Consider the following 27,128-nt stretch of genomic DNA (forward strand, 5'->3'; position numbering starts at 1 on the left):
TCTAAGAATGAAACAGATTGAGACAGGGTGTAACACCCTGTTCACAACAGCGTAATTTATGACTGCACTGAGAAATCACTTCTCTCTTTAGATTTAGGTAATAGTTCAGAGATGCTTACTTCTAGAAAGCAGTATTTCTCTCTGAAACACTCAGTTCAAACTCCTAGTTATGTGTTTATCTAATTTATTGCTGCTGCATGTTCGTTACATCTGCAGTACAGGGTAGATAGAGCACATCTTCAGTGTCATTACCATAACAGAAACACTGTCTGTAGGTGTTGGCACCACTTCTTAATCCCGCTTTCCAGGTCTGAAAGGGCTGGTGCAATAATTCACTCCAAACACCTAAAACAGACATCCTTCAACTGGATGATTCTCTCACTAAAAGCATGTCGGCTAGCTGAACAGGTTTGTCCTACCCTTCTCACTTGGAGTCCTGGGGCTGGGGAAGGAGGAAGGGGAGGGACCTTGCTGGTAGCCTGCCTGCTCTCACCTCTGCCTCATGGATGCAAGGTATCATCTTAATGGAATTTAGCTGCAGAGACCTTGAAAGTCTCCACCAAACCTGTATAAACTGGGGGTTCACAGCTTGCAGTAGGTCCTGCAGGTTGGACAGAAGATGACCTCTGATACTGAGCAGCCTGAGCCCACTATCCTGGAGCAACGAAAGAACAGCAGATGTACCAAATTGTTTACCCATCACCCCCACAGGAGTCACAAGACATCTGATCTGTGTGCCAGTGTCAAGCCACTATCTGAAGCCAGCTGCACAGTGATTTCCTGGCACATAGCTGACAGTCACTGCTTTGCTCTAGGAAGGGACTGCAGCAAACCCAGTGCTGTCATCCAGACATCACCCACAGGCATGCAGGTACAAGAACCATGCAGAGGTCATTGAGGAAACTCCATGCTCCCTAGTCTCCCCGGTCACAGATCCCATTTCCCCGTCACACACCCTGAGGTGAAGGAACAAAGATCTCAGAGCAGCAGCTTGAGAGGGATGAACTCTTACAGGTACTTTTCCCACCTTGGAACAAAACAGTTCTGCAGGGAACCTCCAAAAGGGAGTGTGGAGAAAAGGGAAGACATCCCACCCAGCATGCCATGAGGGCGAACTGCAGCTTCATAAAGAGGACACAGAGCCAAAGTAACATTTCCCCAAGACCTTGTTCTCAGAAACTGCTGAACCACAGTGACTGCCTGTAACCCGAGCAAACAGCAGCATTAAAGTTCAAGCACTGACATATAAGACAGCTCAACCTACTTTATTAATCTGACAGTTATAGGCAAATGAGTACCATAATGCCAACTGTTAGACAACTTCTAAACATGCAGTGTTTCCTATAGTCGTAGCATACAGTAATCACCAGAACAAAACTTCTCTTAGCATCTAATGACTGCTAAATCACCTACAAGGAAAAACAGCACTGAACAATTCTGCTTTTTAAATGCAACAGAGATGCAAAAAAAGGTATTTGAAATTAATACCTGATACAAAAGAGGAGAGGACCCATCAAACCCTGCTGTGTGCTTTCTGCTAACTGGGCCAACCAGCACCCCAAAACCGTAGAGTATTTAGGAAGGGTATAATCCCACAGCAAAGAGGCTCCTGTCGTACATTCACCTCACCTCTCTGCTGAAGTTGGTTACTGATCAGGAATGGTCTCACCGTTCACCCAGGTTTCTGAGGAAAGCTGTTATAGCTTGAACTATGCCACTTGAGTTTAACACAATGATTTTCAGGCTGACCACAAGCTGGTGTGCAGCTTCTGAGCATGACTTCTTTCTCCAGGAAAGTTTAAGAGTAGCCCTGAGTGTTACATTAATTCCTGGCCTTGAGGAAGAGCAAACTGAAAAACAGACTCTGCCATAAGCGCAAACTCAAAATGTGCTGAGCCAAGCAGAATTGCAGCAGAAGTACTGGAGATACAGAGTAACAGCCACTGACCTGACATCTCCAATAGCCAGCAGTGACCAGGAAACAACCATTTTCCCCCAGTACACTGACTGGTGCAGGATTTAGCATGCAGAAACACTCTGACAGCACCAGTGGGACTCTTGCTATATTGTTAGATGCAGTCCACATATTGTTGTCTGTGTTATGAAGCCACAAACCAGTTCAGTTCAGAGCACAGACCACTTGCATCTGCCCTAAATATGGCAGATTAAATGCAAATCATCCTACAGCCAGGTTCCTGCTCTTTGATTTTAGTTAGAGTAAGGCAAATCAGTCCCATATGAGTCAGCTCCTAAATGCTCCTGGGACAAGTAGAGTTTGCCTATATACAGAACTATGCAAATACCAAAAATGAAACTAATGATTTGACCTTTGTTTACCCATGGGAGTCTCAATTGACCAAAAGGCAAGTCAGATTTTAATACCATCTCTAGGATTGATTCAGCTCTGAATTAGGCCAACTTACACAACTCAGCTGCAAGTACGGCATGTCTGTCAGCCTACAGAGGGGCTGTAGGGGCACCAAGAACCCACAAGTAACACAAAATAAACAGTTTGGTGGAAAAATCTGTAACGGGAGCGCTAGCGTGGCAGAATGCACTGATTTATCCACTGCTTTCACTGCAACAAGGAGCCCTCTGCTGCAAACATCTCCACCACATCTGGCTGCCCCAGGGGAATGCCCAGTGGGTTGGAGAAGGTGCATGAGCAGCACCAGTGATGGGTCAGGCCCTGTCTGCACAAGTGCACAGGGACCAGTCATCAAGGGGGACATCTGAAACTGTCACCAGCACCAAACGTACAGGGCCACCAGTGTCAGAGACCACCTATTGCAAAGCTCTGTGTAAGCTCACATGTAAGACCAAGACCAATCCTCAATGACAGCACTTTTCCCTCTTGTAAGAACTTCCTGACCATCTTTTAATACCTTGGGCAAATATTGACTCAGGTCCAAGAGAGTGGAAATATTTGGTTTGCACCAGACGGGATGCGTACAGATCTTTGAAACATTAGCTAAAGGAGTGATTTGGGAAAATAAAACTTCTAGGTGGATGTGTTTACTTTGCAGGGTTGTTCACCTTGTGCTCAGATCCCAGAAGTGTGCATGAAGGCTTTCACCACAGGAAGAAAGCCAGCTGAAAGTGCTGCAACGCACACTAGAACTGTGCACACACATGCATTCCTGCATCTGCAGCTCACCCACATGAGAGTTGAAGGGCTGAGGATCACTGGTGAGTAATTTAATGAGTCCACACATTCCTGCCCTGACAAGAGCCAGAAATGTCATAAGAAGACATTACTAAGCTTATTGTTTCAGAACACATCCTCTGGAGTATTTGGTATCTAATGCTAGGCCTGCTTTCTGCAAGAACTTCAGCGCTGTTTCCCTGGCTTCCAGCAGACACCAGTTTCTGGAAATGCTGACACTGTTCCAAAGGAAGGGAACTGCCCCCTTGACTCCCATTTCTTTTGCCCCAGCTGATTAGAAAGAGTTCTAGTAAAAAGCACGTATCTAAGCAGAAAACTAGAAGGCTGACAGCAACAGAGAGGTAGCTTGACCGGTTTAAGTTGCTTCAGTTTCCAATTCATAGGTCCTTCACCACCTCAAGGGTCAATTCCCTGTGTACATCTACTCTGTCCTGCTAAAAATCTGTCAGGTACGGCTTTGACAGTTGCAGAGATTGTTACGGGTACTGGGGGAGGAAGGGAGGGCACTAGAACGCAAGCACTTCAGCACTGTTCAATAACTTATGGATATTCCTTCTGTCCAACAGTTTCATGCTGGGAGTCAATGGGCATTTTTGGGTGCTTTTCAGGAGGAACAGGAGAATGAAAAGAAGTTCTTTTCCATATTTACCAAATAAGTATGGCATAAAAAAAGATAAATAATAAGCATAACATATAATTGTGTTCAGTGTATTCACAGGAAGAATCTTAGTGACACATTTGTTTTCTGGAGAACTTCAGGACAAACTCATTTGAGAGAGACTTGTACAGAACAGAACTATTCTTTGGGACTGTTGGACTGTAAATTCATAACAATGTGCTTTGACAACTTCTCTTAAAATAATCCTCTTTGAATCTGCAACACATCCCAGGCAGGACTCGAGATGTACAAGAGTAACATTTGCTGAGTCTTTTTCCATAAGTGAATCTCTTCATCAGATAGACAACAACACCTGACACCTGGGGCTCTTCTACCCTGAAGAGTCAACAGATATAGCCCAGAGCATCAAAAATGAGCAAGCCACACACTGATCCACATGTACACCAACCTTTAATGCATTGTCTCCAAACCTTGCTAGAAATTCAAGGGTGCTGGAGATTTCTTGGTATGAAGGACCACCACAGTTGCCAACAAACTCCTCCAGACATGCTTACCTACAGGCTTGCTGTGAATCGCTGCAGGAAACTAACCCTTAAAGCTTGACTCAGACACTAAGCTTGCATTGAAATCAATCTCATAGCAGCTGGGAGCTGCAGGAACCTCACACCCCCCAAAAGTGGAGTTAGAGGTTGCTTTCAACATGATGTCAGTTAAACCAGCACTACTGAAGGGCAAGACACTACAACAGTAATATACCACAGGTTCAGGAACTAAGATTATTTCAGAGAAGCCCCTAGGAAGACACTTTTCTGTACTCATAAGATAGTTCAGCTCAGGCCACAACATCACAGCAGCAGAGTCTCCTAATGCAGCTGCATATCCAGAAAGGCCACTTTGAGGTATCGCCCTGTCAAAGTAACTCTTCAGATATGTTAGAGTTAATATGCCTCATACCTGGAGGTTTCTGAGCCATCATTCCCCCCGCCCCACTAGCAATGCTGTTCATACCACCCTCCCCAGTTATTACTGACAGTCCAACACACTCTTAAGCTCCATGTGTCCCAGTGAGTTCAGCCTAGGTTTTCCTTCCTCAGGGTTGCAGCATGTATCCCAAGTCATATTACCACTTCAAGGTGTTTGAGGCATTCCCACAGAAGAATCCAATTGCTCCAGCACCACCCAACAGATCCTTAGCCTGACCTATCTGGCTACAACTGCCCAGAGCCTGGACATGCTAGAAAACACACACACATTTTGTCTCAAGCGTTGTGCAGTTTCCCCTGCCTCTTTGTCAATCACTGTTACAACATGCAACCAAGCACCACCGTTAGCAAGATGTGCAATTACCCTGTTTGAAATCTCCCTTTCAAGTTTATCAGACTGCAAATGCATAAGGTCTCTGGATGCTCCAGGTGGGTAGAGTTAAATACCATCTCCCCTAGCTCACAGCTTTCTCATACTGATGGCATCTTTCCACTGCCCCAGCTCCTCTGCCCTGACCAGCCTTTGCACAAAGGAACATTTTAGTTAGTTGGTGTCCTAAGCAAGTGAATTTTAGTCCTCAGAACATCATACAAAGCTGTTAAATCAGATTCAGTCACATAAAGATGGCTTTGTCAGAAGCTAACGACAAAAAGGATCTTTGAAAAGCTCTTTCACTGCCACATGAGAAATTAGGCCCATTTCACACTTAAGTTATTGACAAAATACTTTGATATGCTGTGAACATGAAACCTCCCAGAAGCACAGTTGAAGTACCTGCAGCGTCAGTGTGATTAGAAATTATGCCACGTGCCCTGGCTACCGTGGGCTGTGCTAAAGGAGTGCTTTAGATCCCCTACTCTATATACCCAATTTCAGTCAACCACCCTTCAGTCTCAAACACAGGAGCACCCCTTTGGAGTAAAGGGAATGAAATAACAAGAAACAGAGCATCCAAAATGAAGGCCAGATGCATGGCAGGCTGGGAGGAGGGCTGCACAGTCACAGGCCTGTCCTTGCCATGCAGCAGCCTGGCTGGAAGCTTACATGAAGAAGCCAGCTCTTAACAAGGGCATCTGCCACCAGCTCTCCCGTAGATATGCCCCAGATCCCTCACAGCAGTGGCAGGGGGACAGGAAAAACACACAGCATTGAATCATCCCACAGCAGTAGCAGAGAACAGGCACAGCAACACCCACAGCTCAGCCACCAGAAACATAAACAGCTTTCTGGGTAGGAAGCAAGGCCCAGCACTTGTTGGCCTCTACAATATTTGGGAAAATAAGCACAAGGAAACAAGGTGTGGGGGGGGGGAGGGAGGGGTCACGTCAGGGTTTGTTGTTGGAATTTTGTTATCTTTTCTCTCCCCAGCAAAACAAAGCCCACCAGACCTCCAGCACTGTAGTCCACTCTGATCAAGAGGTGGTGGTACCACCACTTGATTCACCCACCTATAGTTATGCCCTCAGTGCATAGTGTTAGCAGATGAATTTCCACCACACAGCTAACTAGCAGAGGGGTTGCATAGAAGGCAATAACATTCTATGCTTTACCTAGGAGAGTCTCACTGCCAGCACTCTCATTGCAGTCCGTGCTACACTTCCGGCCATGCTGCTCAACTGCAGCATTTCCCCCAGTTTGGATGAACAGCAGCAGAAACCAACCCCCAGCCAGTTGTCTTTTTGTGTTTTATTGTATGGGATCCTTAGGATACAACACACTTTCCGGCTTGAGAACTTTGTCCCCTTATGCCCGTGTTTTACAAAGAGCTCCTTGGCTCTACAGCTACTACTGAGAAACACCAGCAAAGAGAATGAGGTCCTTAACCTTGCCAGAGCATCAGTGTCAAGGCTGCAGCAGCCTCCTCCCTCATGCAGAGGCTCACAGACAAAATTGCTCAAACATGAGATTTCAGCAACTGAACATGCAGAGGAACAAAACAGGCATCCAAGTGGCAAGTGGAAAGAACCACAGTTAACACCAAACCACAGCAGTCTCAAAAGAGAGAAGTAACAGTCAAACACCTCCCGCTCTGAAATTATTTGGTGCCTAGCAGCCTGAGACACTTCACACTTAAGCAGGCACGTGCTCCTCCATGGTCCCACATCTGGGTGGAGAACTACTATGAGCTACGTGAAAGGCTTCAGACAGAGGTATTCAGAATTCAGGGATAAGTAAGAGCAGACAGAGCTCACTCCACTTGCATAAAATCCTTTCCTCTCACAAATGCAACCGTTCCTTCTTATTCCTGCTAATGTCTGTGATGCAACTTGGGCTGGGGAAACATTGGATCCCCAAACTCACTGGAACATTGATCCCCGTACCCAGGATGAAAGGAGAGATAGCAAACAGCCTCACCACCTCAACTGGCCTCAGACATCAGTTCAGAGATTGCCAAACCCTTATAGGAAACGATAGCAGCAAGCCCTGCCAGAGCCAGCCCCAGCTTGATAAGCAGGCAAGAAGAGAGCAAGGCTACCCAGGTCCCAGAGCAGTGGAGCTCACACACAAAACACCTCAGCAGTAGTGGAAATATCACACAGGAAGGAGGCTCTTCTTGACTGCCATTAATGCTAACCTACTGAAAACACAAATAATTCCAAAACCGACTGACGGCAAATACACAGAGTACGCAGCAGAGCTCAACAGAAGTCAGGCCCCTGCAGCATGAAGCCCAGCACAAGTGCACAGGAAGACCCATCTCTTTGTTCTCAGAGCTGGAGACACTGGTGCCCTGACTCACACACACTATTAATCAATGCAATCAAGAGCATGCTGGTCCAGCGGCCCCCAGCTACCCAACAGCCAGGTTTGCACTATAAGGGATGTCTACACCCACAAACATCACTTCTGCAGCATTTCAAAGAGTTGCAACAAGCTGTATAAAAGAGGCTCAAGACCATTTTTCACCTATTCTCTTTTTGGGAGCCAGTCTAACCCTTCTGCCCACCCATCAATGCCACTGTGTTTCAAAGAGGCAAAAAGCAACAGTAAATGCAGAGCTGACAGTTTGTGAAACTGGGAATTTAGTAGGTGCAATGGATAACAGAAGATCTCTTGACTTAAATCAGGGTAAATAAATCACTAGAAGTAGCCACTGCAAGCAATTTAGACCAAGTAAATACCTAATCTCTTCTGGCTGATCACTTACTGAAATACAGTTAATTTGTTGTGGCTCTTCACTGTAACACTTAAAAACTTTCCTGAATGAAACACTGAAAATGTCTGGTTTGCCTGTTTTCTTATCAGAAGAGTGTACTTACTCTTCTCAACACTGGGAGTTCAGCTTCCTGTCTCTTGCAGTCATACCTCTTTATCCCCTTTGAATTCACCCATTGAGCTGTGAGTTTGGGAATGTATTATTCATAGGAAGAAAAAAATAAAGTGTGAAACGTAAGTAGTATATCATACTGCTTCACTTTAACACCAGCTGGCTACATTACAGCAACTAAATCAATGGAACATATTGGCCATTTTAACTGCATGCTGTGCTGCGCTTCTGCCAGTGCCCTTGGCTGACCCATGCCTCTGTCCTGCACACCAAGGAGGGAGCTGGCAGGAGGAGCCAGCAGCCAAGGTACCTTCTGGGCTGCTTGAGTGGAAGAGTCCAGTATCGCCACAGCACATGCTGCCACTGCCTTAGCAAGGTGGGCTTGGGCAAGCTGGGGGTGGATATGCCCCATGCATGATATTATCCAGAGCTGGGAGATCACACACTTGTCAAAGTTGGTAATAATTGGCTGGAAATAATTTCATTAGCTGTCATGTTATTTTTCTTTCTAGGTTTGCCTTATTCCGTATTCTTGTGTCATGCCATGTCTGCTAAACAAAACCAAAAAAGCCAGATGAGAAGCAGCATGTTGGAACAAGCACACAGAAATGGTTTGCTTCCATCTTATTTGAAAGATTTATCGCACGCTCCAGGTTAATCTATTAGGCAGCATTATTCTAACAAGGTGTGGCCTGCATTTTTATAATGTATGAAAGGTTTTCTTCCAGATTTATGTGCTCCCTCATATAGTCCATATGTTGTGTATATTGTAAACTGGTGTGATAAAGACTCAAGGACTTTTTCTGAGACTCAAGCGTTGGGGTTTTTTCTTCCCCAGTAGGGAAGTCACAGATAGAGCTAGATACCTATGGTGTCCAAATGAAATGTACCTGCAGCCTGAGATGAACAAAAATCTATCCAAACCTGCTTCCATCACTTTACACACCTTATAATGCATTACAGGCATTTACCTGCCTTAAATCTAGTTAGACTGTTTTATTACTCAGAGGAAAAAAAAACCATGGAATCTACCACTATCCTATTCATAACTGGAAAACACCAGTTAATTTGGCATTCTCAGAAGCCAAGCCACCTCCTCTGTGAAAACAGACACACACAGGATGTGGCTTGGCAATGGAGTGAGGTCTAGGATTCAGCAGGGAAAATCTCCAGAACTTGAACTCTGAACAGGCGTCTCATAAGGTGCCTGCTAGAGAAGCACTTCATTGACTTACATGCATATTTCAGTGCTTTTCTAAATCAGAAGTCCCTCAAAGGGCCGTATGCGGAACCACATTTCACTATTCAGTTTAGAGCGAGATCAATGAGATGAATTTGACACAACTGACCTGTTTGTTTTTTCTCTCTTAAGGAAGAGAAATGCAGAGACTTAAGGAGCATTCCTTTGTTAACAGCTTGCAAGTACAGTTGCACGAGCCTCACAATCTTTCATCAGGGCTTATTCTAGAAAGCTCTTCCTCCATCCCCCCATCAACTGCAACAAAGAAGGAGCAAGAAGAAGGAGCAAGATCCAGAGGAGCTGCTCTCTCCCTCATGTTGCAATATCCAATCTGAGTGTTACTATCAGCTTTTGGAAACTGACTGATAGAAAGCACAGATGATGTTTGCATATTTTAATGTTAAACACCCCTGTTTGGCATAAGGATGGAACCTAATAAATTGCTTTATTTCTGCTTCATGAATTAATTCAGCCTGATAACTGATTTGGATAAAGCATTTTGATTCCAACTAATAAATTTGCTTCCTGGTCAGGCAAACAACTTTTTGGAGGCAAAGTAACAAGTTTGTTAGCTTACCAGGAGAAGTACTTCTATAAGGAACAGGCTTTTTACAACCCACTTGTTCCACCAATGTCTTTTAAATCAATCAGATAAATTCACCTTGTTTTTCAATGCCCTGAATCCCGATAGCTCTGCACACTTGATAGGTAATTTAATCATCGTTGGTGTGGATGAACACAAGCTCAAATTAGCTCCTGAAAGGCTTACTCATCCTGTGGATAGCTCTGCCTTTCCACTTTTATGCAGGAACTGAGCTTCACCAACTGGTTAGCTTGAGGTGTCATTAAAAATTTACAGAAAGAAACAAAGGTGTGCTCCAGCGTCTCTCCTTACCCTTTCTACTGTTACTTTGGCAGACAAAAGGTATGGAACCTGCTTCATGAATAATGAGTCATGTAATATGCATAATGTATTTTTAATGGCATACAGTAATAACACTGAGATATTTCCAATCTTCAGGCTTGCACCACAGCCTCTCAGTAGCCTGTTCTGATTCTCCCCAGATAGATCTCCTTTTCCTCCTTCATTTCAAATCCCCCACCTTAAACCAAGACATCTCCCCCAACAGACAGCCACATTTAACCCAAATCAGCAACTAAGCTGGCACTGGATGCAAGCGGGGCTGGTGAGGCATGGAATGCCCTACCATGCAGCCATTTCAAAGGGGTTTGGGCCTGAACAGCCCTCACCACCAGCACCCTGCTCATCAATGTTTACAAATATGTAAAGGGTGGGTGTCAGGATGATGGAGCTAGGCTTTTTTCAGTGATATCCAGTGATAGGACAAGGGGCAATGGGTGTAAACTGGAGCATAGGAAGTTCCACGTTAACATCAGGAAGAACTTCTTTACTGTAAGAGTGACAGAGCACTGGAACAGGTTGCCCAGGGGGGTTGTGGAGCCTCCTACACTGGAGATATTCAAGGCCCGCCTGGACAAGTTCCTGTGTGATGTACTGTAGGTTACCCTGCTCTTGCAGGGGGGTTGGACTAGATGATCTTTTGAGGTCCCTTCCAACCCTTGGGATTCTGTGATTCTGTGAATGCAAGACAGTCTAGCGGAAGACATCCTTAAATCAATAAAATACTCGCAGAGTTCCTTCCCTTGAAGAGTTGTCTTATCAACAGCGGCTGTCAGAGCCCTCCTGTGCTGCCATAGTTGCCTCCTCCAGCCACCCAGCCCCAACTCCAGTTGTCCTGTTTGAAAATCAGGCACTCTGGGGTCAGGCACACATTGCTTTTGTAGTTTTAAAGGTAAATGCCAATCACTAAGCCCACTTGGGCCATATCTGAGAGGAAAGGGTCCTCTTGAGGGCCCAGACTGCTGCACCCCAACCACCTCACACCCAGTACCCCCAGCACTCACTCCATCCACAACTACAGCATCCCAGTAGGATGAACACCAAATATTGCCTCAGAGTTAGTTCCAGGCCTACCTGTTCCTCCTGCTGATCTGTTCCTTGGAGCCTCCACTGGTGTAGGCAGGGTCAGCACCACCACCAGGCCTTCCCCATTATCACTTAGCCTCCTCCACTGCTCTTCTGCATTAAATAACCCAGCATAATGGGCCTAACATGGCACCTGGCACCTCCAGTGGTGCTCTGCAGCAGCCTCTCACCCTGCTAGCTGTGACTGTGTGCCACGTTTCTGCTTAGTAAAAGCCCTGCCTGTGAGGCCTTGGTGTTGGCAGCCATTGTGTGGAAGAGCTGTTCCAGCAATATATGCTGGGTTAGTCCTGAAGCGACTGACCTCGGCTGCAGCCTGCAAAGGGAGCCCTGTGGGGAAGGGGCTGTGGATGAAGATCTGAGGTGGCAGAAAGCAGGAGCATTGCGGGGTCTAGGCAGTGCTGTGGCCCTCCGGTGGGATGAGGGATGAGCACAGAGGGGGACTCTGCTTGCTGGTTTTATATACAATAAACAGACAAAGCTGGAAACAGGAGTATATATATACATGTGAGCACAAGGCCTTGTGCACTTGTAAAAACCCACGCTGCCACGCTGTGCTCTGCTGGGAAAAGGACAAGGGATCCCTGTATCATCCTTCTGCTCTTGTTTTGTATGAGCTGCAACTGCCAGGTGGGGCAAGCCCCGCTGACAAGGCAGGCAGGAAAAAGTCAATTCTGTAAGTCCCAACAGGCTTAAGTCCCTTAACAGGCTTAATGGCACACCTGTTGTTCAGGTGTCCCTGCAGGCTCCCTGGCGCAGGCATTTAATCTTGCGGGAGGACATTCAAGTTTCTCCTGGGCTAAGCAGGGACTTCTGGCAGTTTGCATTTGCAAAGCAGGCATTTAAAACTGCTGTTTCCCTTTCAAACCTTTATATGAATATATAGTTTACCTCAGTCTTCAGAACCGTGTTCAGCTGAAATCAGGGCGAGTTGGACAAATAAATATGGCAGTGGTGGTCTTTAATCACAGAGCCCTTATGCAAATGCTGCACCTGCATTCCCTGCTGTATCCCTGACCATCACTGTGGAGTGTCATTGTAATGGCTGAGACATTCACAAACATGCTAGTTAACGTATCAAATGAAAATCACTCTAGAACATCCTCAATACTTTATTAACTTAAAACGTTGTTCCAATAAATATGTACCAATAAACATAAGACACACCATAAAATCTAAATAAGGACATTTACAAACCTGTCAACGAAGTAAAAACAGCTTTTTTTTTTTTTATCTGAGGTACATGCAGGGTCATTTAAGGCAAATTCAGTCAATTATACTTTTATAATGGTTCCTGCCCACCTCAAACAAGTTTCCCTTTAAAAAATAAAAAACTAAACCAAATATACAAATGATGCTGAGTAGCTATTTTCCAGTTATTAGAACAAGCCCAGAGTGCGGAGGCCAGGAATGGTTCTGGATAGAAAGTCTGTGCCTCTCTGATGCTCCTGCCCTCCTCAGTCAGGATCACTTGTTGAATGGGTTTCTAGTTATAAGGCGTTAACTCCGTGCTTTGGCTTTTCTACTTGTCTTTCACAAGCTTCCTTCTCCCCAGAGGATGTAGCAAGTAACCCCTATGCCTCAAACACACACGCACAAAACCAGGCCTTGCACAGACAAAGATAGCTCTGGGACAATAAAAAGGGTGTCTCTATAACTGTTAATGCAGCTCCTTGTTTGCACCAGAACAGGTGAGAGCAGGACCAGGCCCAAGCTGGTACCTTTGCTTAAAAAACAGCAAGAAGATGTCAAACTGCACAGTTCAGTCCTGATCCTCTAGGTTTTCCTGATGGGAAACCAAGAGTGAAGCCACTGAAACTCAACCAAGGCAAGTGCTCCCTCTATCACTGCAGAAGGCTCTCCGTTGTTACTGTGTAAACACTGTTATGCCCATGTCTAACTGCAAGATGATTCAAGCTACTGAACTTCAATGGGTTCACCTTGGCCATGGGAGAAATATTTTCCAGCTTACAGATATTTGGTAGCTTATCCATCTTTGGAGTATCAGGCTTTTAAAAGGCTTATTTTCCAGTGTTATTTCAGAAACAGAGAGAAGAGAAAGAGAGAAACCTCAGCCTTTTAATTTCTCCTTTCATAGTCATTCAGGTTAAGCTGTCAATGCATGGCTCTGTCCTCTTCTTTCCCCTCTGAGCTCCTGGTCAGAAAGGTAATACCAGGCTCTATGCTTAGGACAAGGCGTGGGTCCATTGGGGAAACCAAGGGAGTCTATTCTCCTAGTGTTGTAGATGCTTTACATATTGCAGCTGGGACTCATTTCAGGCCATGCTGTGTCTCCCGGTGTCTTCGTAAATCCACCTTTCGTTGGAAGCCTTTGCCACACAGATCACAGCCAAAGGGCTTGAAGCCTGTGTGCTTCCGACTGTGGGTGATGAGGTTGGAGCTCTGACTAAAGGCTTTCCCACACACCTGGCACTTGTGAGGCTTCTCACCTGCAAGCAGAAGGCAAGAAAGAGAGAAAGAGGGTGTTAAGTGGCAACTTGTTGCTTACACAGGACCAGAGCAAACAGGAAATGCACACTGGACCTTAGAACTCATCAAAGAGACTCCAGTGTGACTACTGAGGAAGTCATTCTAATAAAAACCATGCAATTGGGAGCCCCAAAGCATTACCTGAGCCTGTACTGCAGCGGATCAGGCCTGAAGTTGGCTGCACCGCCATACAGCTCTGAGAGCAGCCTGAAGCACAGAGTGCTCCCAGGATACAATAACTTGTGAATGCACTTGACTGCATGGGCTCTGTGTGATTTAAACTGCCTTTGTGCCCTAGGAACATAAGGAACTCCTGGAAAGACCCTCAGGTCATTTGGACTGGCATCAGTTATTATAGCATCAGCGTGGTGGCAAGTAGGATAGATAGGTGGAGGTTGCTAAGCCAAACCCAGTGAGTTGCGGTCTGTCCCTAAGGGAGGTCTGAGTGCCCTTAAGTGAACCCTGAAGGCAAGGATTCATCCAGAGATCTGCTCTCGTCCCTGCTCCCCATACTGAAGTGCTAGCAGTCACCCCGAGCCATCCCTGAAATTCTCCTGCAGGCAAATAACATAAAAGGGAGCAAATTCAGCCCTGAAATTCTCCTACAGAGGGATGAGTGACAAAACTCCACTGGCCTCCATGGAAGCAGGATCTCAGTGCATTTTCATAGTGTTTGTTATCAAATAACGGATAAAAAGGAATCCAACCACAAAACCAAGCCTGATTTTCAGAGCAGCTTTGCACCTGCAGAGCCCACTGACTTCAGCTGGCACAACAAACCCTTTTCATGTTTGAAAATAAGATTCTTAGAAACATAAAATAATACAAAATGTGCTGGAGGCTCAGTTCACAAATGTATGCTGCGTATGAAAGGGATACCTGATTCAGTTAAGGATGTACTTTTGTATTAGCAATGTAAAAGTCCAGGCACAATTTCTGATCTCACAACTAAGTAACGGTTTTGACTGATTCAGAGTTTGGCTGAAATTTACTTCATCAAGACTCATTTGAAAAAGTTACTGTGGAACTTTTTGTGTTACTTCCTAAATAGTTCATTTTCATCCAGCAAACTTCTGGTGGAAAACGTCTGTAAGTAACATTTATTGTCCACTGCTTGTCATCTGGAAAAGTAACAACCAAGCAGTGCTACATATAATGTTGCACTATCTTTCTAAGTATTTGCCATGTTTAAGCTTCACCCTTGATATCTGCTAGAAGTCACTACCAGGAAACAGGATTTTGGTCATCTGAACCTTGAGTTTAGCCAGCACAGATGTTATTTTTGCGTCTACAACTGCTTCTGTATCTTGCACATCATTCCTTTCCCTCTACTTTAAGTGAGTGATGCAGGTTTGAAAGGCAAGACTTTCTTTTTAAGATTTCTGATAAACTTGCCTTCTCACTGAATGATATTTTTAAAACAATTTCCTTTGATGATTCACCTGCACTTTATTAGTTTCCATGTTTATTACACGCAGTGAAACTTGAGTACTCTGCACCTCTTCTTCCATTCTGTACGAAACTGCAGCATGTGGAAGTGCAGACACCTCTGAACAAATATTTAGTCTGAGCTGGACCCTAAGCCCTCCAGTTTAGTGTTTGTTCTAGAGGAGGAGGCTCATGTTGTTCCTATTGTAAACTGGTAAATCCTGCAAAAAGAAACGCTGCAATCAAATTCACCTGTCATTTTCCAGAACCTCGGCTGTAAATCAAGGCTACATGAATATAACACTCCCCAAATCATCTTACACAAAAGCCCTTTGAATAAACATTGGTGGATCCTATAAAAGGAAGAGTGATTGGATTCTGAGGATTTGGGTTGTTTTGCAGCTGCCTTTCATTTAAATCACCCTCCTTTGCACAAGTAGAGCTCAGAACAGCAGCAGGGTGCTGAGAAGCATGGCAAAGTGCATGTACTGTCTCAGCTGAGGGGGAATGGACTGTTGCAGAGAGACCTCTTCAGAGACCTGCTCTCACAGTCAGGGCTGAACACCAGCAGCTGCAGGGCTGACCTGTGTGAATGAAGGTGTGCTTCTTCATATCAGATTTCTGGTGGAACCGCTTCCCACAGTACTGGCATGGATAGGGCCGTGTGTCCGAGTGGATGAGCAGGTGGGTGGACAGAGTAGAAGATCTCTTAAAACTCTTGCCACAAATCTTACAATCAAAGCTGCGTTCCTGCAGAGAGAGGAGCCCAAACACACACATTACACCACACCAAGACATCAGGGTTCCCCTTCTGCCTTAGCAAGCACTTCCACTTCTCCAGAGAACTGGACTGGCCTGCGGAAATGCTAACACCAATGCTAACTAGATGCTAACATGATAGCACCACATGATAAAAAGATAATGCACCCCCTCTCAGTGCTGTGCACCACTCCTCACAAAAATTTAACTGGACAGCTCTTCCTGCTGGCCAGAATGGCCATATTGGGAGCAGCCCTGAGCAACCGGGCAAAGTCCACCTGCAAATTTCAACAGAGGCCCAAGAGATGATCACTGCACTGGGAAGCCCAACAGCTGCAGGACTGTTCCGAGGCTACCTTGCCTCAGTGGGTCCTGAGGTCTGCTTGTCTCTCTTGGGAAACCTCTGTGTCAGGCTGACTTCTGCTGGCAGCGTAACAACTAAGTGCTTATTTGTAGTTCCGTTAAAATGGGGAACATTCCCAGGGGCACCTAGGGAAAACAGCTTTTTGGATTACTATTTTAATATATCAGAACAAATTCACTAAGACTTTGCTGTCTCTCTCCCCTCCATCACACACTCTTCTCCATCTCTTTCTTCTACCATAAATCATATCTTCTTTCCATCCCTTAACTACCATCACACCTGCCTCTTCCGGCTATGCTTTCATACAATCATAGAATCAAAGAATCATAGAATAGTTATCTTAGTTTATTTGGCTTTTAATGCGCTCTTCCTGAAATGTTGTCCCCTTCATGGAAAAAATTTGCAGTGCTGCTCTTTCCACCACTATTTAATGAGTGATGAGATGTTTCCCTTTATTGTGCACTCTGCTGTTGCACACTCAACAAATTGCAAATAAAACAGCAAAAAACCACTACTATAACTCTATACTCCAAAAGCTGATCTGAAGAAGGAAGATTTGCCAGGTCAAGTGGGTGGGGAAGGGGAAATATGGCACAATATCAGCAGGTGGAAAATGTTACATGTCCTCCTACCAAAATTAACTACCATATTCTTTTGGTGTGTGACTCAGAGCTTGTCGAGACGGGTGAAGTCTGTGCTCTGTACCTGACTGGCCACTGAGATGTTCCCTGCACAGACACAATGACTAGAAACAAGGGAAGACTCACTTCTTTGTGGGGGGGAGGAGAAAGAATGAGGACAGTTGTGCTGAAAGAAAGCACAATTAGTTGCTTTTGCTGATAAAAAAAAAAAGTCCACATCTGCATTACAATTTCGAGAGTGAAAATGTATTATTTATTATCTGTTACTTCCGGAGTGCCAAAAGTGCCCATTGCTTAATATAGACACAGGCGAGGTCTGGGGAATGGAAACAAAGCCTGTGCTCTTTAATTAGTAAATTTGCTCCTTTGCTCACCAGCTGCCCACCCTTTCCTCTGCCTAACACCATCTTCTTCACCCACAACTGCTCACTGCAGCTCTACTGTGTTCTCTTCCTCTCCTCAGTTTAGATGGCCACCTACTGTTCTGACATGATCTTAAGGTCCTTTCCAACCTAACCATTCTATGTTTCTATGATTGCTTTCCTGGCCTCCCTAAAGCCAGCCAAAGCAAGCAGCTGGCCCTGGCCCTCGACCTTCATCCTGGCAGTCTGCCCCACTCTCACCTGCGAATGCACGGCCTTGTGCTGCTCCAGACTGACTGCATGGCCAAAGGTCTTGCCACACATGTCACAGGCAAAGGGCCTCGTGCCACTGTGTGAGCGGCGCACATGTACCTCAAGGCCATGTGGTGTGGAGAAGACCTGGGTGAAGAGAGCACACAGGGTCAGGCTCGTCAGGGAGAAGGGGCTGGGTAAGAGTCATAACCAGAGTGGGAGAAAGGGATCCCTACCTTGCTGCACTTGACACACTTGTAAGAGCCAGTGCTGATGAGCAATGGGCGGCACAAGAGGTCCGACTCCACTTTGATGCCAGCTGGGCACTTCTCTTGCTGCAGCCCAGGCTGCGTCTCAGCATAGAGTCGGGGTGCTGCTGCTGCTGGACGCTCATACAGCCCCGGGCCTGGGGAGCTGAAGTCACCATAAAGTCCAAGAGAAGAGCTACACTCAGCACTGTAGAGGGCAGACTCAGAGCTTCGCTCACAGAAGAGCCCAAGGGCTGAGGTTCGCTCCAGCGTCGGGCAGGGCCTGTAGCTTTGCACAAGATGCCTCAGTTCAGAGCCACCTAGACTGTTCCACATGTACGGCTTGAAGGGCACAGAGAAGGGGGGTGCTTCATCTAGGGATGGACACACAGATCGCTCAGAGGCTGTGGAAACACAAAGGCAAGGGAATTAGTGCACTTCACCATACAGCCACTATCATGGGACAGAACCATCTCAGCACTCAGAGTTGTGCCCAGCATCAGACCCCTGTACTGCACATTGAGGCTGCCCTTTCATCTCTAATGGGAGGACATTTTATATTACACAGCAGGGTCTGTGCATCCAGTGCTACCTAGTCACTTGCTACCTGTTTCAGTGCTACCTGTTCCCAGCCAAATTATCTAAAGCAGCCACTAGTCTTATCTACCTCCATCTCTGGGTGTGTATACACTAATCTGACTGTTGAGACACTAAACAACTCAGTCTGCAACTTCCTTTGGTTTGATCTGCAGCCCCTCAAAAAAATATATCTACTGTGTCCCAAGATGGTCATCAAAGATCTATCCACAGGTTTAAGCTGTGATGCAGATCCCACACATTCATATAGCAAATATGACATTACGGAGGTGCCCAAAGGAGCAAGCGTGCTGAGATTTACCTGTTCAACAAAACTAAAACCTGCTTGCTGCACAATTTTATGCTAAAACTTAGTCTCTCAACTTTGTGACAGAACTGTCTGTAACTATACTACAGCACAGTCGAAATAAAGAACTGGTACTGAGATGCTTGAATGTCATGCCTTATTTTTTCAGAAAATGTAAGATCAGTCCTCATCTGAACTGAAACCATGGTTGTTTCAGATTGCTCTAAGTTTCTCCAAGTAAAGAAACTAGTCCACCAAAAATAGAGAGCTTTGTAAAATCATTGGTATAAGCTGCATTAAAAATTGAAGACACAGAAAGATTTTCCTTGTAGTCATAATCAAAGCGATCTCCCACCAGGACAAGCTCAGATGGCTTCAGTTGGCTCTAACAGGCTCACCTTTGGCAACAGTATCTGACCAAGGCAGTGGACACCACAAGAAGAGTCACATGTGGGGGACCATGGTAGAGTCTGATGCAATGGCAGGAACATAGCCTTTGAGATCAGTGGCTAAAGGCACAAATGCTCAGGGAGACTTGCATAGAGGAAAGCACAGCTGGGCAGGGAACACGAGGTACCAGACCCCAGCTGTGTCTTCCAGAGATGCTGATTAATGCCCTAGGTGCTTTTCATTCAGTCTTCATCACAACAGGGAACAGAACTGGGAGAGTCAGATGTCTCCACTGGGTCAAAGTTTTACTGAACCAAGGAAAAGATAAATCTGATAACGGCTAAAGTGCCAATGCCTTCACAGAGATGAATGAATCCCTTGCAACTGGGGCTTCCAGAATAACCTTCTTTACCCAAAAACTTGTCCACCAGTAATTCCTCTCTTGTTTTTTATAATTCCTGCTGGCTTTATAGTTCCCATGACCTTCTCAGCCCTTGGCAAGCCAAGATGACCAGAGGTGAGCTAGGGAAGAAAGGCATGATGTGTTAGGCTATCCATTTGGATAGACAGGTGGTTATGGGTGGTTACATAAGGGAGCCAGAAATTAGGTGAAAAATTGAGCTGTGCATAACTTGACTGTTTCCTGTCTTTTACTAAATTTCAGACGTCAACAGTCTCTAATTCTTCCATTGAAATTAGCAGCCTTTTTGTTGGAAATACATGCTCACATACCAACAGGGACATCTGAACGGAGCGATGAAATCAAATTAGCTGACATGGTGATGAGCATGATTTTTCCTGTTCTGCACTGACTGCAAAGTTGTGGTCAGCGTCACATCTTCTATCTTGTGTCTTTGCAACCAGTTTCAGTGTTGCCATCTCTCACGATTTTATCACAGGATTCAAAATTATCTTAAAGCCCCAGCTCTTGAAACTGCATGATTTCATGAGGCCCTCAGCTTTCCTTTTGTTTGCTTGTTCTTTTTGTTTCCTTTTAAAGTCAACTTCTAGCCCAGACTTTACAGCCCAGACTGTAAAGAAAACCATGAAAACGTAAACTCTCAATGTTTCAACAGTAGAACTGAATATCCTTAAGGTATAACTTACAATCTTGATTTCTAAGCCATTCCGTTGAGAGGAGAGGGAAGGCTGACCTGATTTTTGAGCCCTTGAAATTGGTAAGCTGGGACACAGTAAACACTGCACCACAGATCAGTTTGCGTGCAATGTTCCGTCCATCACCTCACATGCTTTGGAGACATCTCAAGCACAAGTGCACACTATACTTTGCAGGGCAAGCTCAAGCCATCCAAGCTCTGTACCCAGGGTCAAGGTGACCTGCAAATCCTGCTCTGCCACACTGCAGGGCACTTCTGTGTCTGCCCCTCCTCTGCTCCACAGCATCTAAACCTCCAAGGGGTGAGCAGGAGGCAGAGATAGATTGTTCCTCCTCTTCCTAGCAATTCTGTGCAGCCTTTATATAGATCCCTTCCAGGAGGAAAAAAATATCAGTGCTCTTTTTTGAAGGCAAGGCGAACTCAGCCTGAAATGGTTGAGAACAGATTGATATAAACAGCAAAAAAAGAACAGTTTATCCTCCACAGACTACAAAACAGCACACAAAATAAGCAAAATCATGTGATTAGAGACACACATAGAAAGAGAGATTATTAAATAACAAAGTGATTTTCACTGATGAAGCCAACAATGTATTAAGAGTGTTAACAGGCATTATGTCTGTGCATGCTCGTCTGGATAGGCAGCATGGCACCCAAAGACAAAGCTGAAATTTGGCTTTCACTGCATCCTGAAGTGCAACCTGCCCTATGTTCATTCTAAGGATACAGGGGTGATAGTACTACTCACTGCACCTACCCTAATCATGATTTAGAACCATCATTTCTCATCTGCCCTGCTTGTCAGAGCACAGAAACTGTGCCCCATCCAGACAAACACGATCATAGAAATACAGTCCCTCACCAGAGTATCTTGCAGGAACGACCTAGGCACAAATTCCAGCTTTGCACTGAATCTGACAAAGCAGCTGGAAGGCAGAAGGGTTAAGGGGGAGCTGTGGGAGGAAGACCAACTATTTAATCCTGCTGCCACTGCCTTCATCATTAATGTAAGAGCATCTCTCTCAATGCACTGAGGTTCATTTAATAGGGCTTTTCCTTTACAGTACTTGGATTCCCTTACCCTCCCATTCCTCCTGTGAATGGGATCAGACAGTCTCAGGACCCACAACACCCCCAAAAAATCTTGATCTGGGGATGTCACCCTCATTTTGCAAAGATACTTTCCCTGGATAGCTGTGTGATTGGCTGGGAGCTGATGAAACCTATCGCTGGAGAAGAAATAGGTGGGGAGGAGGAAAAGGCAGAGCAGCCCTGGAAAATACCTGCTCCATTTTGTACCTGTCCTTTAGACCTTGTGAAAACAGTCTGTTTCCCACATAGAGCCTGGAATTATTTGGGGAAGGAGGAGGAGGAAAAATTCGTTTGACCAAAAATTGCACACACTGCTACAATTTGTGGAGAAATATTAACAAGAGAGTACCTGCTGCGTTTGGTCCAGTGTGTCATTTGAACAGACTGGAACTGTCCTGTGTCTGGCTGTAATGATACTGGGCAGCAATTTGAATATTCCCTCGAAGGGCTTTAGGACTCTTAAAAGAGCGGGAGGCTTTAAAAATGCAAACCCACATCGTTACAATCAGCCGTTGATATGCAAGGACATTCCAAAGGCTAAGCGGGAAAATCAGTAGGGAAACAGGACCCAAGAGGACTAAGTATTCGTTTGCTGGCATCTGCTGTCAGTAAAGCTGAGACAATTTTTCCTTTGCTAAGATAGAAATTATTCTTTTTTTCCAGCTGTCACTTTTTAACCGAGGCAATAAAAGGTGTTTTTTATATATATACGTATTTTTGTTATAAAATGACACCATTGTATTTTTAAACGAGATAAGTATTCGCGTCAGGCTGGGGACAGCATCTCCCACTGCTCCAACCACATCAAAGGCAGGACGAGGGAGCTAGAGACAGGCGCTGCAGCCATAAGTGTGAGTTTCCTGGATTTGGGGTGTTTAAATCTGACCGTCGTTATTTTCCTCTGGTATTTACGAATGCGTTTTTAGAAAAGAAAGGGGGGGGGGTGGGAAAAAGGAAAATTAAAAAAAAAAAAAAGAGTGGGGAGGAGGGAGGGAAGGGAGGGACTGGGCGTATCCTTTTTATAGGCAAGAGGCAAGAAATAAGCTGAAAGGGAGTTAGGAAAAACGTCTAGCAGGTACTACAAAACACAAAGTCAACACTGCTTATGCAGGTACACAGATAGCCTAGTACAGTTTTTTCCCGTTTTAAAAAACATCTAAACTCCGGGTAATAGGAAACTCCGGGACCTTGAAAACATAAGCTGCTTGCCTTTACCAATTAATCAGAAACAAAAAAAAAAATATCAACGCCTGATGGCATCACGACTTTCCTACAGCCTGGGGCTTGCTGCTCCCTCAGTAGTGGGAGACGGAATGGAAAAGCAACCTGAAAGAGATAACCCGAAAACGAATGGAAGGGACAGGTTTGCTTTTTCCCACCGCACGTGAAGAGACAATTCTGCCCATTCCATTTGTTTTCGACGGCGGGCCCCAGCCATAAGACATAGCCCCACAACACTGTCACAGACACGCAGTCCGACCCTCGCCGAGCTCTGCTCGTCCCGGTCCTACCTGGCGAGACGGAGGGAGAGGGAGGTCTCCAGAAATCCTCAAACTCGGACACTCTGTCACAGACGCTGCCCTCGCAGCTGGGCGCTGACTCGGAAGTGCCATCAGCAGCCTCAGCAAGGTGGGATTCCGGGGAGAAGCGTCCCTGGGAAGGCTCCGGGTCGGGCAGGATGGTGCGGCATAGCCCTGTGTCCTCGGGGATCTTGCTGTCTGCAGGGCAAAAAGGACGAGAGGGTTTCTCAGTGCGGGTCCACGGGGGCTGCGAACCACCTCCCGCGGCGGCCCCGCTCTCACCAAGATTTGCTACCAGACTTTCTCCAACCCGCATTAGCCCCTCCGGCGTTTTGCGCAGTCCACATTGCCGCGGGGCTGCACGGCCACCGGCCGCTGCCGCTGGCAGCGGGGTGATGCGGAGCGGGCGGGCCGAGGCTGCGACCGACGGACTCCTACCTGCACAGATCTGGGCTAGCACGGTCTCCAACCTCAGGCTGTAGTCCTCGTCGGCGGAGCGAGGCTGGTGGTAGCTGTGCGCTTTCTTGCTCTTCACTAGGAAGGACCTCGGCATGGTGGGGGTGCTGCCGAGGCCGGCACGGCCGTGCTCTCTCTCCAAGTGCCGGGCACGGCGGCCGCGAGCGTCACCCCCGAGTCTCCCGCGGGGCGGCGGCGGGGAGGCGACCTGCAGGGAGGCACCGATCCGTCGGTGAGGGCCGGGGGCGCCGGCCGGGAGGGGCCGCTAGCCGGGGGCGGCGCGACAGGTGGCCCCGGCCCCGCTCTCCTCTCCCCCCCTTTCCGGAGAGCAGTTACTGAGCCAACACTAGCACACACTCCCCCTCTGTGTCCCCGGGGCCGCCCTGGCCACGCTCCGATGGCCGATAGCGGGTGACAGGCCACAGCAGCGGCCGAGCACCGTTCGTCGGACGCCTGCTCTTCGTCGGAAGGCGGGAGAGGTTCACAGGATCACCTCCGTCGCCGGGCCTCCTCTGTCGTTACACTTTACACTTTGCAAAAAGCGAGTTTAAACCGCGTTTTGGTTGGTTCTTTTGCGGGACTTCAGTGGCGGAGAGGGCGGGATGTGTTTGGGGTTATTTTTCCCCTCCCGTCAGTGGCCTCAGGCTTGCAAACAGGCCACAGCAGTGGCCGAGCACCGTTTATGGGACGTGCGAAGGCTGGGAGAGCTTCTGAGGGGCTGCTCATGTGCACCCCTGTCCCTCTCATCCACATCGGCAGCCCAGCCAAAAAGGAGCCACCAAAACGTACCCCCAAAACGGCTAGTCAGTCCCCGCCCTCCAGGACGGGCTGTACGGTGCAGGGTTGCTGCCAGGACGGGCGGGGGAGTCGTTACAAACCCGACAGCCTAAACCCGGCGCCTGAGAGGCTGTTGCTGTCGGAGAGACTCATTCACCCATCCAGCGCGAACCACGATAACGCGAAAACGAGCAAACCGGAATCTGTCCCTGAAGCCCGCAGATGTCGGTGCCGACGCACCTTGCAGCAGCGGACAGTGAAACCCGGGGAAAGGAGAGGGACGAGGTGGGAAACCTCCTGGGGGGGCCTATGGGAGCCGGGGCGGGGGGGGGGGGTAACGGTCAAGGGGGACAGGGATCCGGTTAACCAGAGCTGCCCCGAGCCTGCTCCTGGGGGGAAACGCAGGAGAGGTATATTAGAGCCCGTTCAGCGTCTCTGTCATTACACTTGACACTTTGCAAAAAGCGAGTTCAAACTGCTTTCGTTTGGTTCTTTTCGGGGACTTCGGGGGGGTGGTTTGGGCTTTCTCTCCTCCCGAAAGGGGAAAGGAGGGCAGGGCCCCGACCCTGTCTGCCCAGTCCGGAGCGCAGCCCGTTCGGGGGGCGACCCCGGCTGCTCTGCGAAGCACCGGACAGTCCGCGCCCCCCGCGCCGCCGGGGAGGCACCGCCCCCGGCCAGGCCCGGGGAGGGCGGGTGGGAGCGTTGCAGCCCGGGCTCACCTGCGCTTCGGTTCATCCTTGAGCGGGGGCTGGCAGCTAGCGGGGTGAGAAATCAAAGCGGCCCGATAACGCGTCGCCCTCCAGACAGCAACGGCAGCCGCAGCCGTTGTGGGGGGCTCCAGGCGCCGCTGTTGCCGCCGCGTGTTTTGGTCCCGGCGCGGCGTCGCCCAAGGCCGGCCCAGACTGGGATCGGGGCCGTGGGAAGGCGAGTCCCGCAGCCCACCTGCCCCGCTCCCCACCGCTCCCCGCGATGGCCTGAGGGCTGTGGGAAGCCTCCCCGAGCCGCCGCGTCGGAAGCCGGACTGGAGCGGAGCGGAGCGGGAGGCCGCAGGGAGGGGGAGGCGAGGAGAGGGTCGGGTCGGTGACACCCTGGGCCGGCTGCTGCCTACGCGAGTCGAGAAAAGCAAGAGCGCTTACCCATGTGGAGGGGTAATGGAAGCTGGGCTGCAGACGGGGTTTGCGCCGCAGGCTGCCAGTTTGGGTGACTTTAAATTTAGCCTCCCTTTAAGGAGCAATGGTGCTTGAGTTGGCTTTTTTTTTCTTTTTCTTTCTTTCTTATTTTTTTTCTGTGCCTCTCAACTCCTTCAGAGCTCGGCCCCCTAAACCACAAATTCCACTTCCTGAGCGTTAGGAGCTTCTGCAAGAAAAAAAAAAGAACACCAAAAAAAGGGGCTTAAAAAAAAAAAAAAGGCCGAAGCCTCACAAATCAGCACTGTCCTCCCTCCTCTTTCTCTGTCATTTTTCCTTAAATGAAAGTGTCTTACCGTATTCCACCTCACAGGGCTCGGTGAAGTGACATCAAAGTGTCATTCTGGAACGGGGCGTTTCATTTCTCTCGGGGTTCTGCTCTAGAAATTATACACATCTATCTGAACTATTCTCGGATCCCCTTCAACTTCCGCAACGAGAACAAGTCACAGATTCAAAACACAGATTGACTCAAGGCGGGCAGGGGCAGAGGGCAGGGGACGGTGGAGAGGGCTTCCGCGCTGCCCAGTCGGCTCCAGGCAGCATCTCTGCCCCCTGCCCGGGGACGGGGTCGAGGTGCCATCGACCCGTGCGTGGCATTTAGAATCGGGGCTTAGGCAGGGCCCTGGGCGACGGAGACCTCCCCTAGACTAGAAATAACTTGTTGTGGAAAACTCTTTCGGGATAAATACGCCCAACTGCGCTGAAAATACCTTAAAACCCAAGCCTAGAGGTTTGCTCATTTCCCTTCGGATTTAGGTAATGGTTAAATATGGAAGGGGTAGGCGAGATCCCCCTCCCCCCCCCCCCCCCCCCCCAGTGCACGGTGGCTACTGTAGCTTGAGGGCGGCTCAAACACGAAGGCGAAAGATCCCTTTCGCCTTCCTCGCCTGCGTGCCGGTGCTCAGGCTGCTGACTAGGGGAGGCTCCGTGGGGCAGGCACCAGCAGCGAGCACGGTGGCGGAGGTCGGTGGAAAGCACCGCCCCGGCAGCCCGCAGCAGCGGGGACCTCTGCACCGCGCAGCCCAGCAGCCGGCTCCCTTCTGCGGAGCCCAGCCCCGAAACAGCTTTTTCTACGTCTAGTCTCAGATTCCTGATGCAGCCAGGAAATCCAGCTCACATAGAATCTTCGGTATCTTTCTGAGGGGGTTCCGGGCTTCGTTGTGATATCTTGGGCCACCAGCAACTTCGTTTATATGCCTGTAGGGCCGCCCAAAGTACGGTTCTGCAGCGAGCGAATCGAGGTTTAGCACCATTTCCCGTTCGGAAACGACTAAGAACTGAAGTCGGACAAGGCAGTAGCAAACTCCAGCCTCCCTCACGCCCAGGAGTGTGATGGTTCTGGGCGCAGATGCTGCTCTCCACCACCACCCCCGAAGCATTCACAGTAAAACCAGTCACTTCGTGCCTGTGAGCCCGCATGGAGCACGACATTAACCCGGCTTCCCAAAATCTAACTAAGCAAGCAAACACCCCTGCGAGAAAAATTGTTCAACCTGCTTGATGCTTTAGCAATGACACAAAAGGAAGTTGAAGGATACGACTGAGACATCGCACTTAACACCTCCATTATTGCCGGAAAGTTCCTGGTGCTGGGCACAGCAGTTTTACTTACGGCACCTGTGCACCGCAGTCCCTTTGCCTTTGGCTGATTACTCTGAAAATCGGCTTCAAAGTGTTAGGGTCAGCTTCAAAATGCTGGACTCAGAAGAAGTAACCAGATTAGAACAACTCGGTATTGTTGCATGCGTACGTCTTCGTTGACTTAGTTTGGATTTTGGCAAAACAGCCTTCCCCGTTTGCCACTGCCGTGGGGTGACAAACTACCTTGCGAGCGGCGCTTGGGCTGCGTGTAAAGCAAGCACCAATGAAAATGACT

The 27,128-nt window shown here is 47.8% G+C and overlaps 1 protein-coding gene and 1 long non-coding RNA gene across 5 annotated transcripts in view; both read right to left on the bottom strand.

Annotated features, from left to right (window-relative positions):
* Positions 1-11,350, bottom strand: part of LOC136012295 (uncharacterized) — a 29,176-nt gene extending 17,826 nt beyond the window's left edge. For both annotated transcript variants that reach the window (XR_010611664.1, XR_010611663.1), the window contains exon 1: positions 11,274-11,350. This is a non-coding gene — a long non-coding RNA (uncharacterized LOC136012295). The remainder of the gene's footprint in view (positions 1-11,273) is intronic.
* Positions 11,351-12,380: 1,030 nt separating this feature from the next.
* Positions 12,381-25,630, bottom strand: GFI1 (growth factor independent 1 transcriptional repressor). Of its 3 annotated transcripts, none has more exons than XM_065675384.1 (8): positions 25,546-25,630; positions 25,199-25,418; positions 23,268-23,493; positions 22,821-23,027; positions 17,815-18,230; positions 17,588-17,725; positions 15,785-15,950; positions 12,381-13,732 (listed from the first exon to the last, which is right to left on the bottom strand). In XM_065675384.1, the coding sequence occupies exons 3-8, from the start codon at positions 23,380-23,382 to the stop codon at positions 13,554-13,556; spliced, it is 1,221 nt and encodes a 406-aa protein (XP_065531456.1). In that variant the 5' UTR covers positions 23,383-23,493; positions 25,199-25,418; positions 25,546-25,630; the 3' UTR covers positions 12,381-13,553. The 3 variants fall into 3 exon arrangements, with proteins under 3 accessions (XP_065531456.1, XP_065531457.1, XP_065531458.1); XM_065675385.1 differs by having other exon boundaries at positions 24,782-25,418; XM_065675386.1 differs by lacking the exons at positions 25,199-25,418; positions 25,546-25,630 and having other exon boundaries at positions 23,268-24,769.
* Between the last annotated feature and the right edge of the window lie 1,498 nt (positions 25,631-27,128).

Source organism: Lathamus discolor, chromosome 3 (genome assembly GCF_037157495.1).
Source record: "Lathamus discolor isolate bLatDis1 chromosome 3, bLatDis1.hap1, whole genome shotgun sequence".
In the NCBI taxonomy this organism is placed as follows: domain Eukaryota; kingdom Metazoa; phylum Chordata; class Aves; order Psittaciformes; family Psittacidae; genus Lathamus; species Lathamus discolor.

What these genes read in the sequence shown, in the direction of transcription:
- GFI1 (XM_065675384.1), bottom strand. Translation starts at nt 23,382, where the DNA reads ATGCCGAGGTCCTTCCTAGTGAAGAGCAAGAAAGCGCACAGCTACCAC. An exon ending in AGTGTGTCAAGTGCAGCAAG is followed by an intron (nt 17,726 to 17,814) that starts GTAGGGATCCCT and finishes CTCTTCACCCAG; the next exon opens with GTCTTCTCCACACCACATGG. An exon ending in ACAAGGCCGTGCATTCGCAG is followed by an intron (nt 15,951 to 17,587) that starts GTGAGAGTGGGG and finishes CTCTCTCTGCAG; the next exon opens with GAACGCAGCTTTGATTGTAA.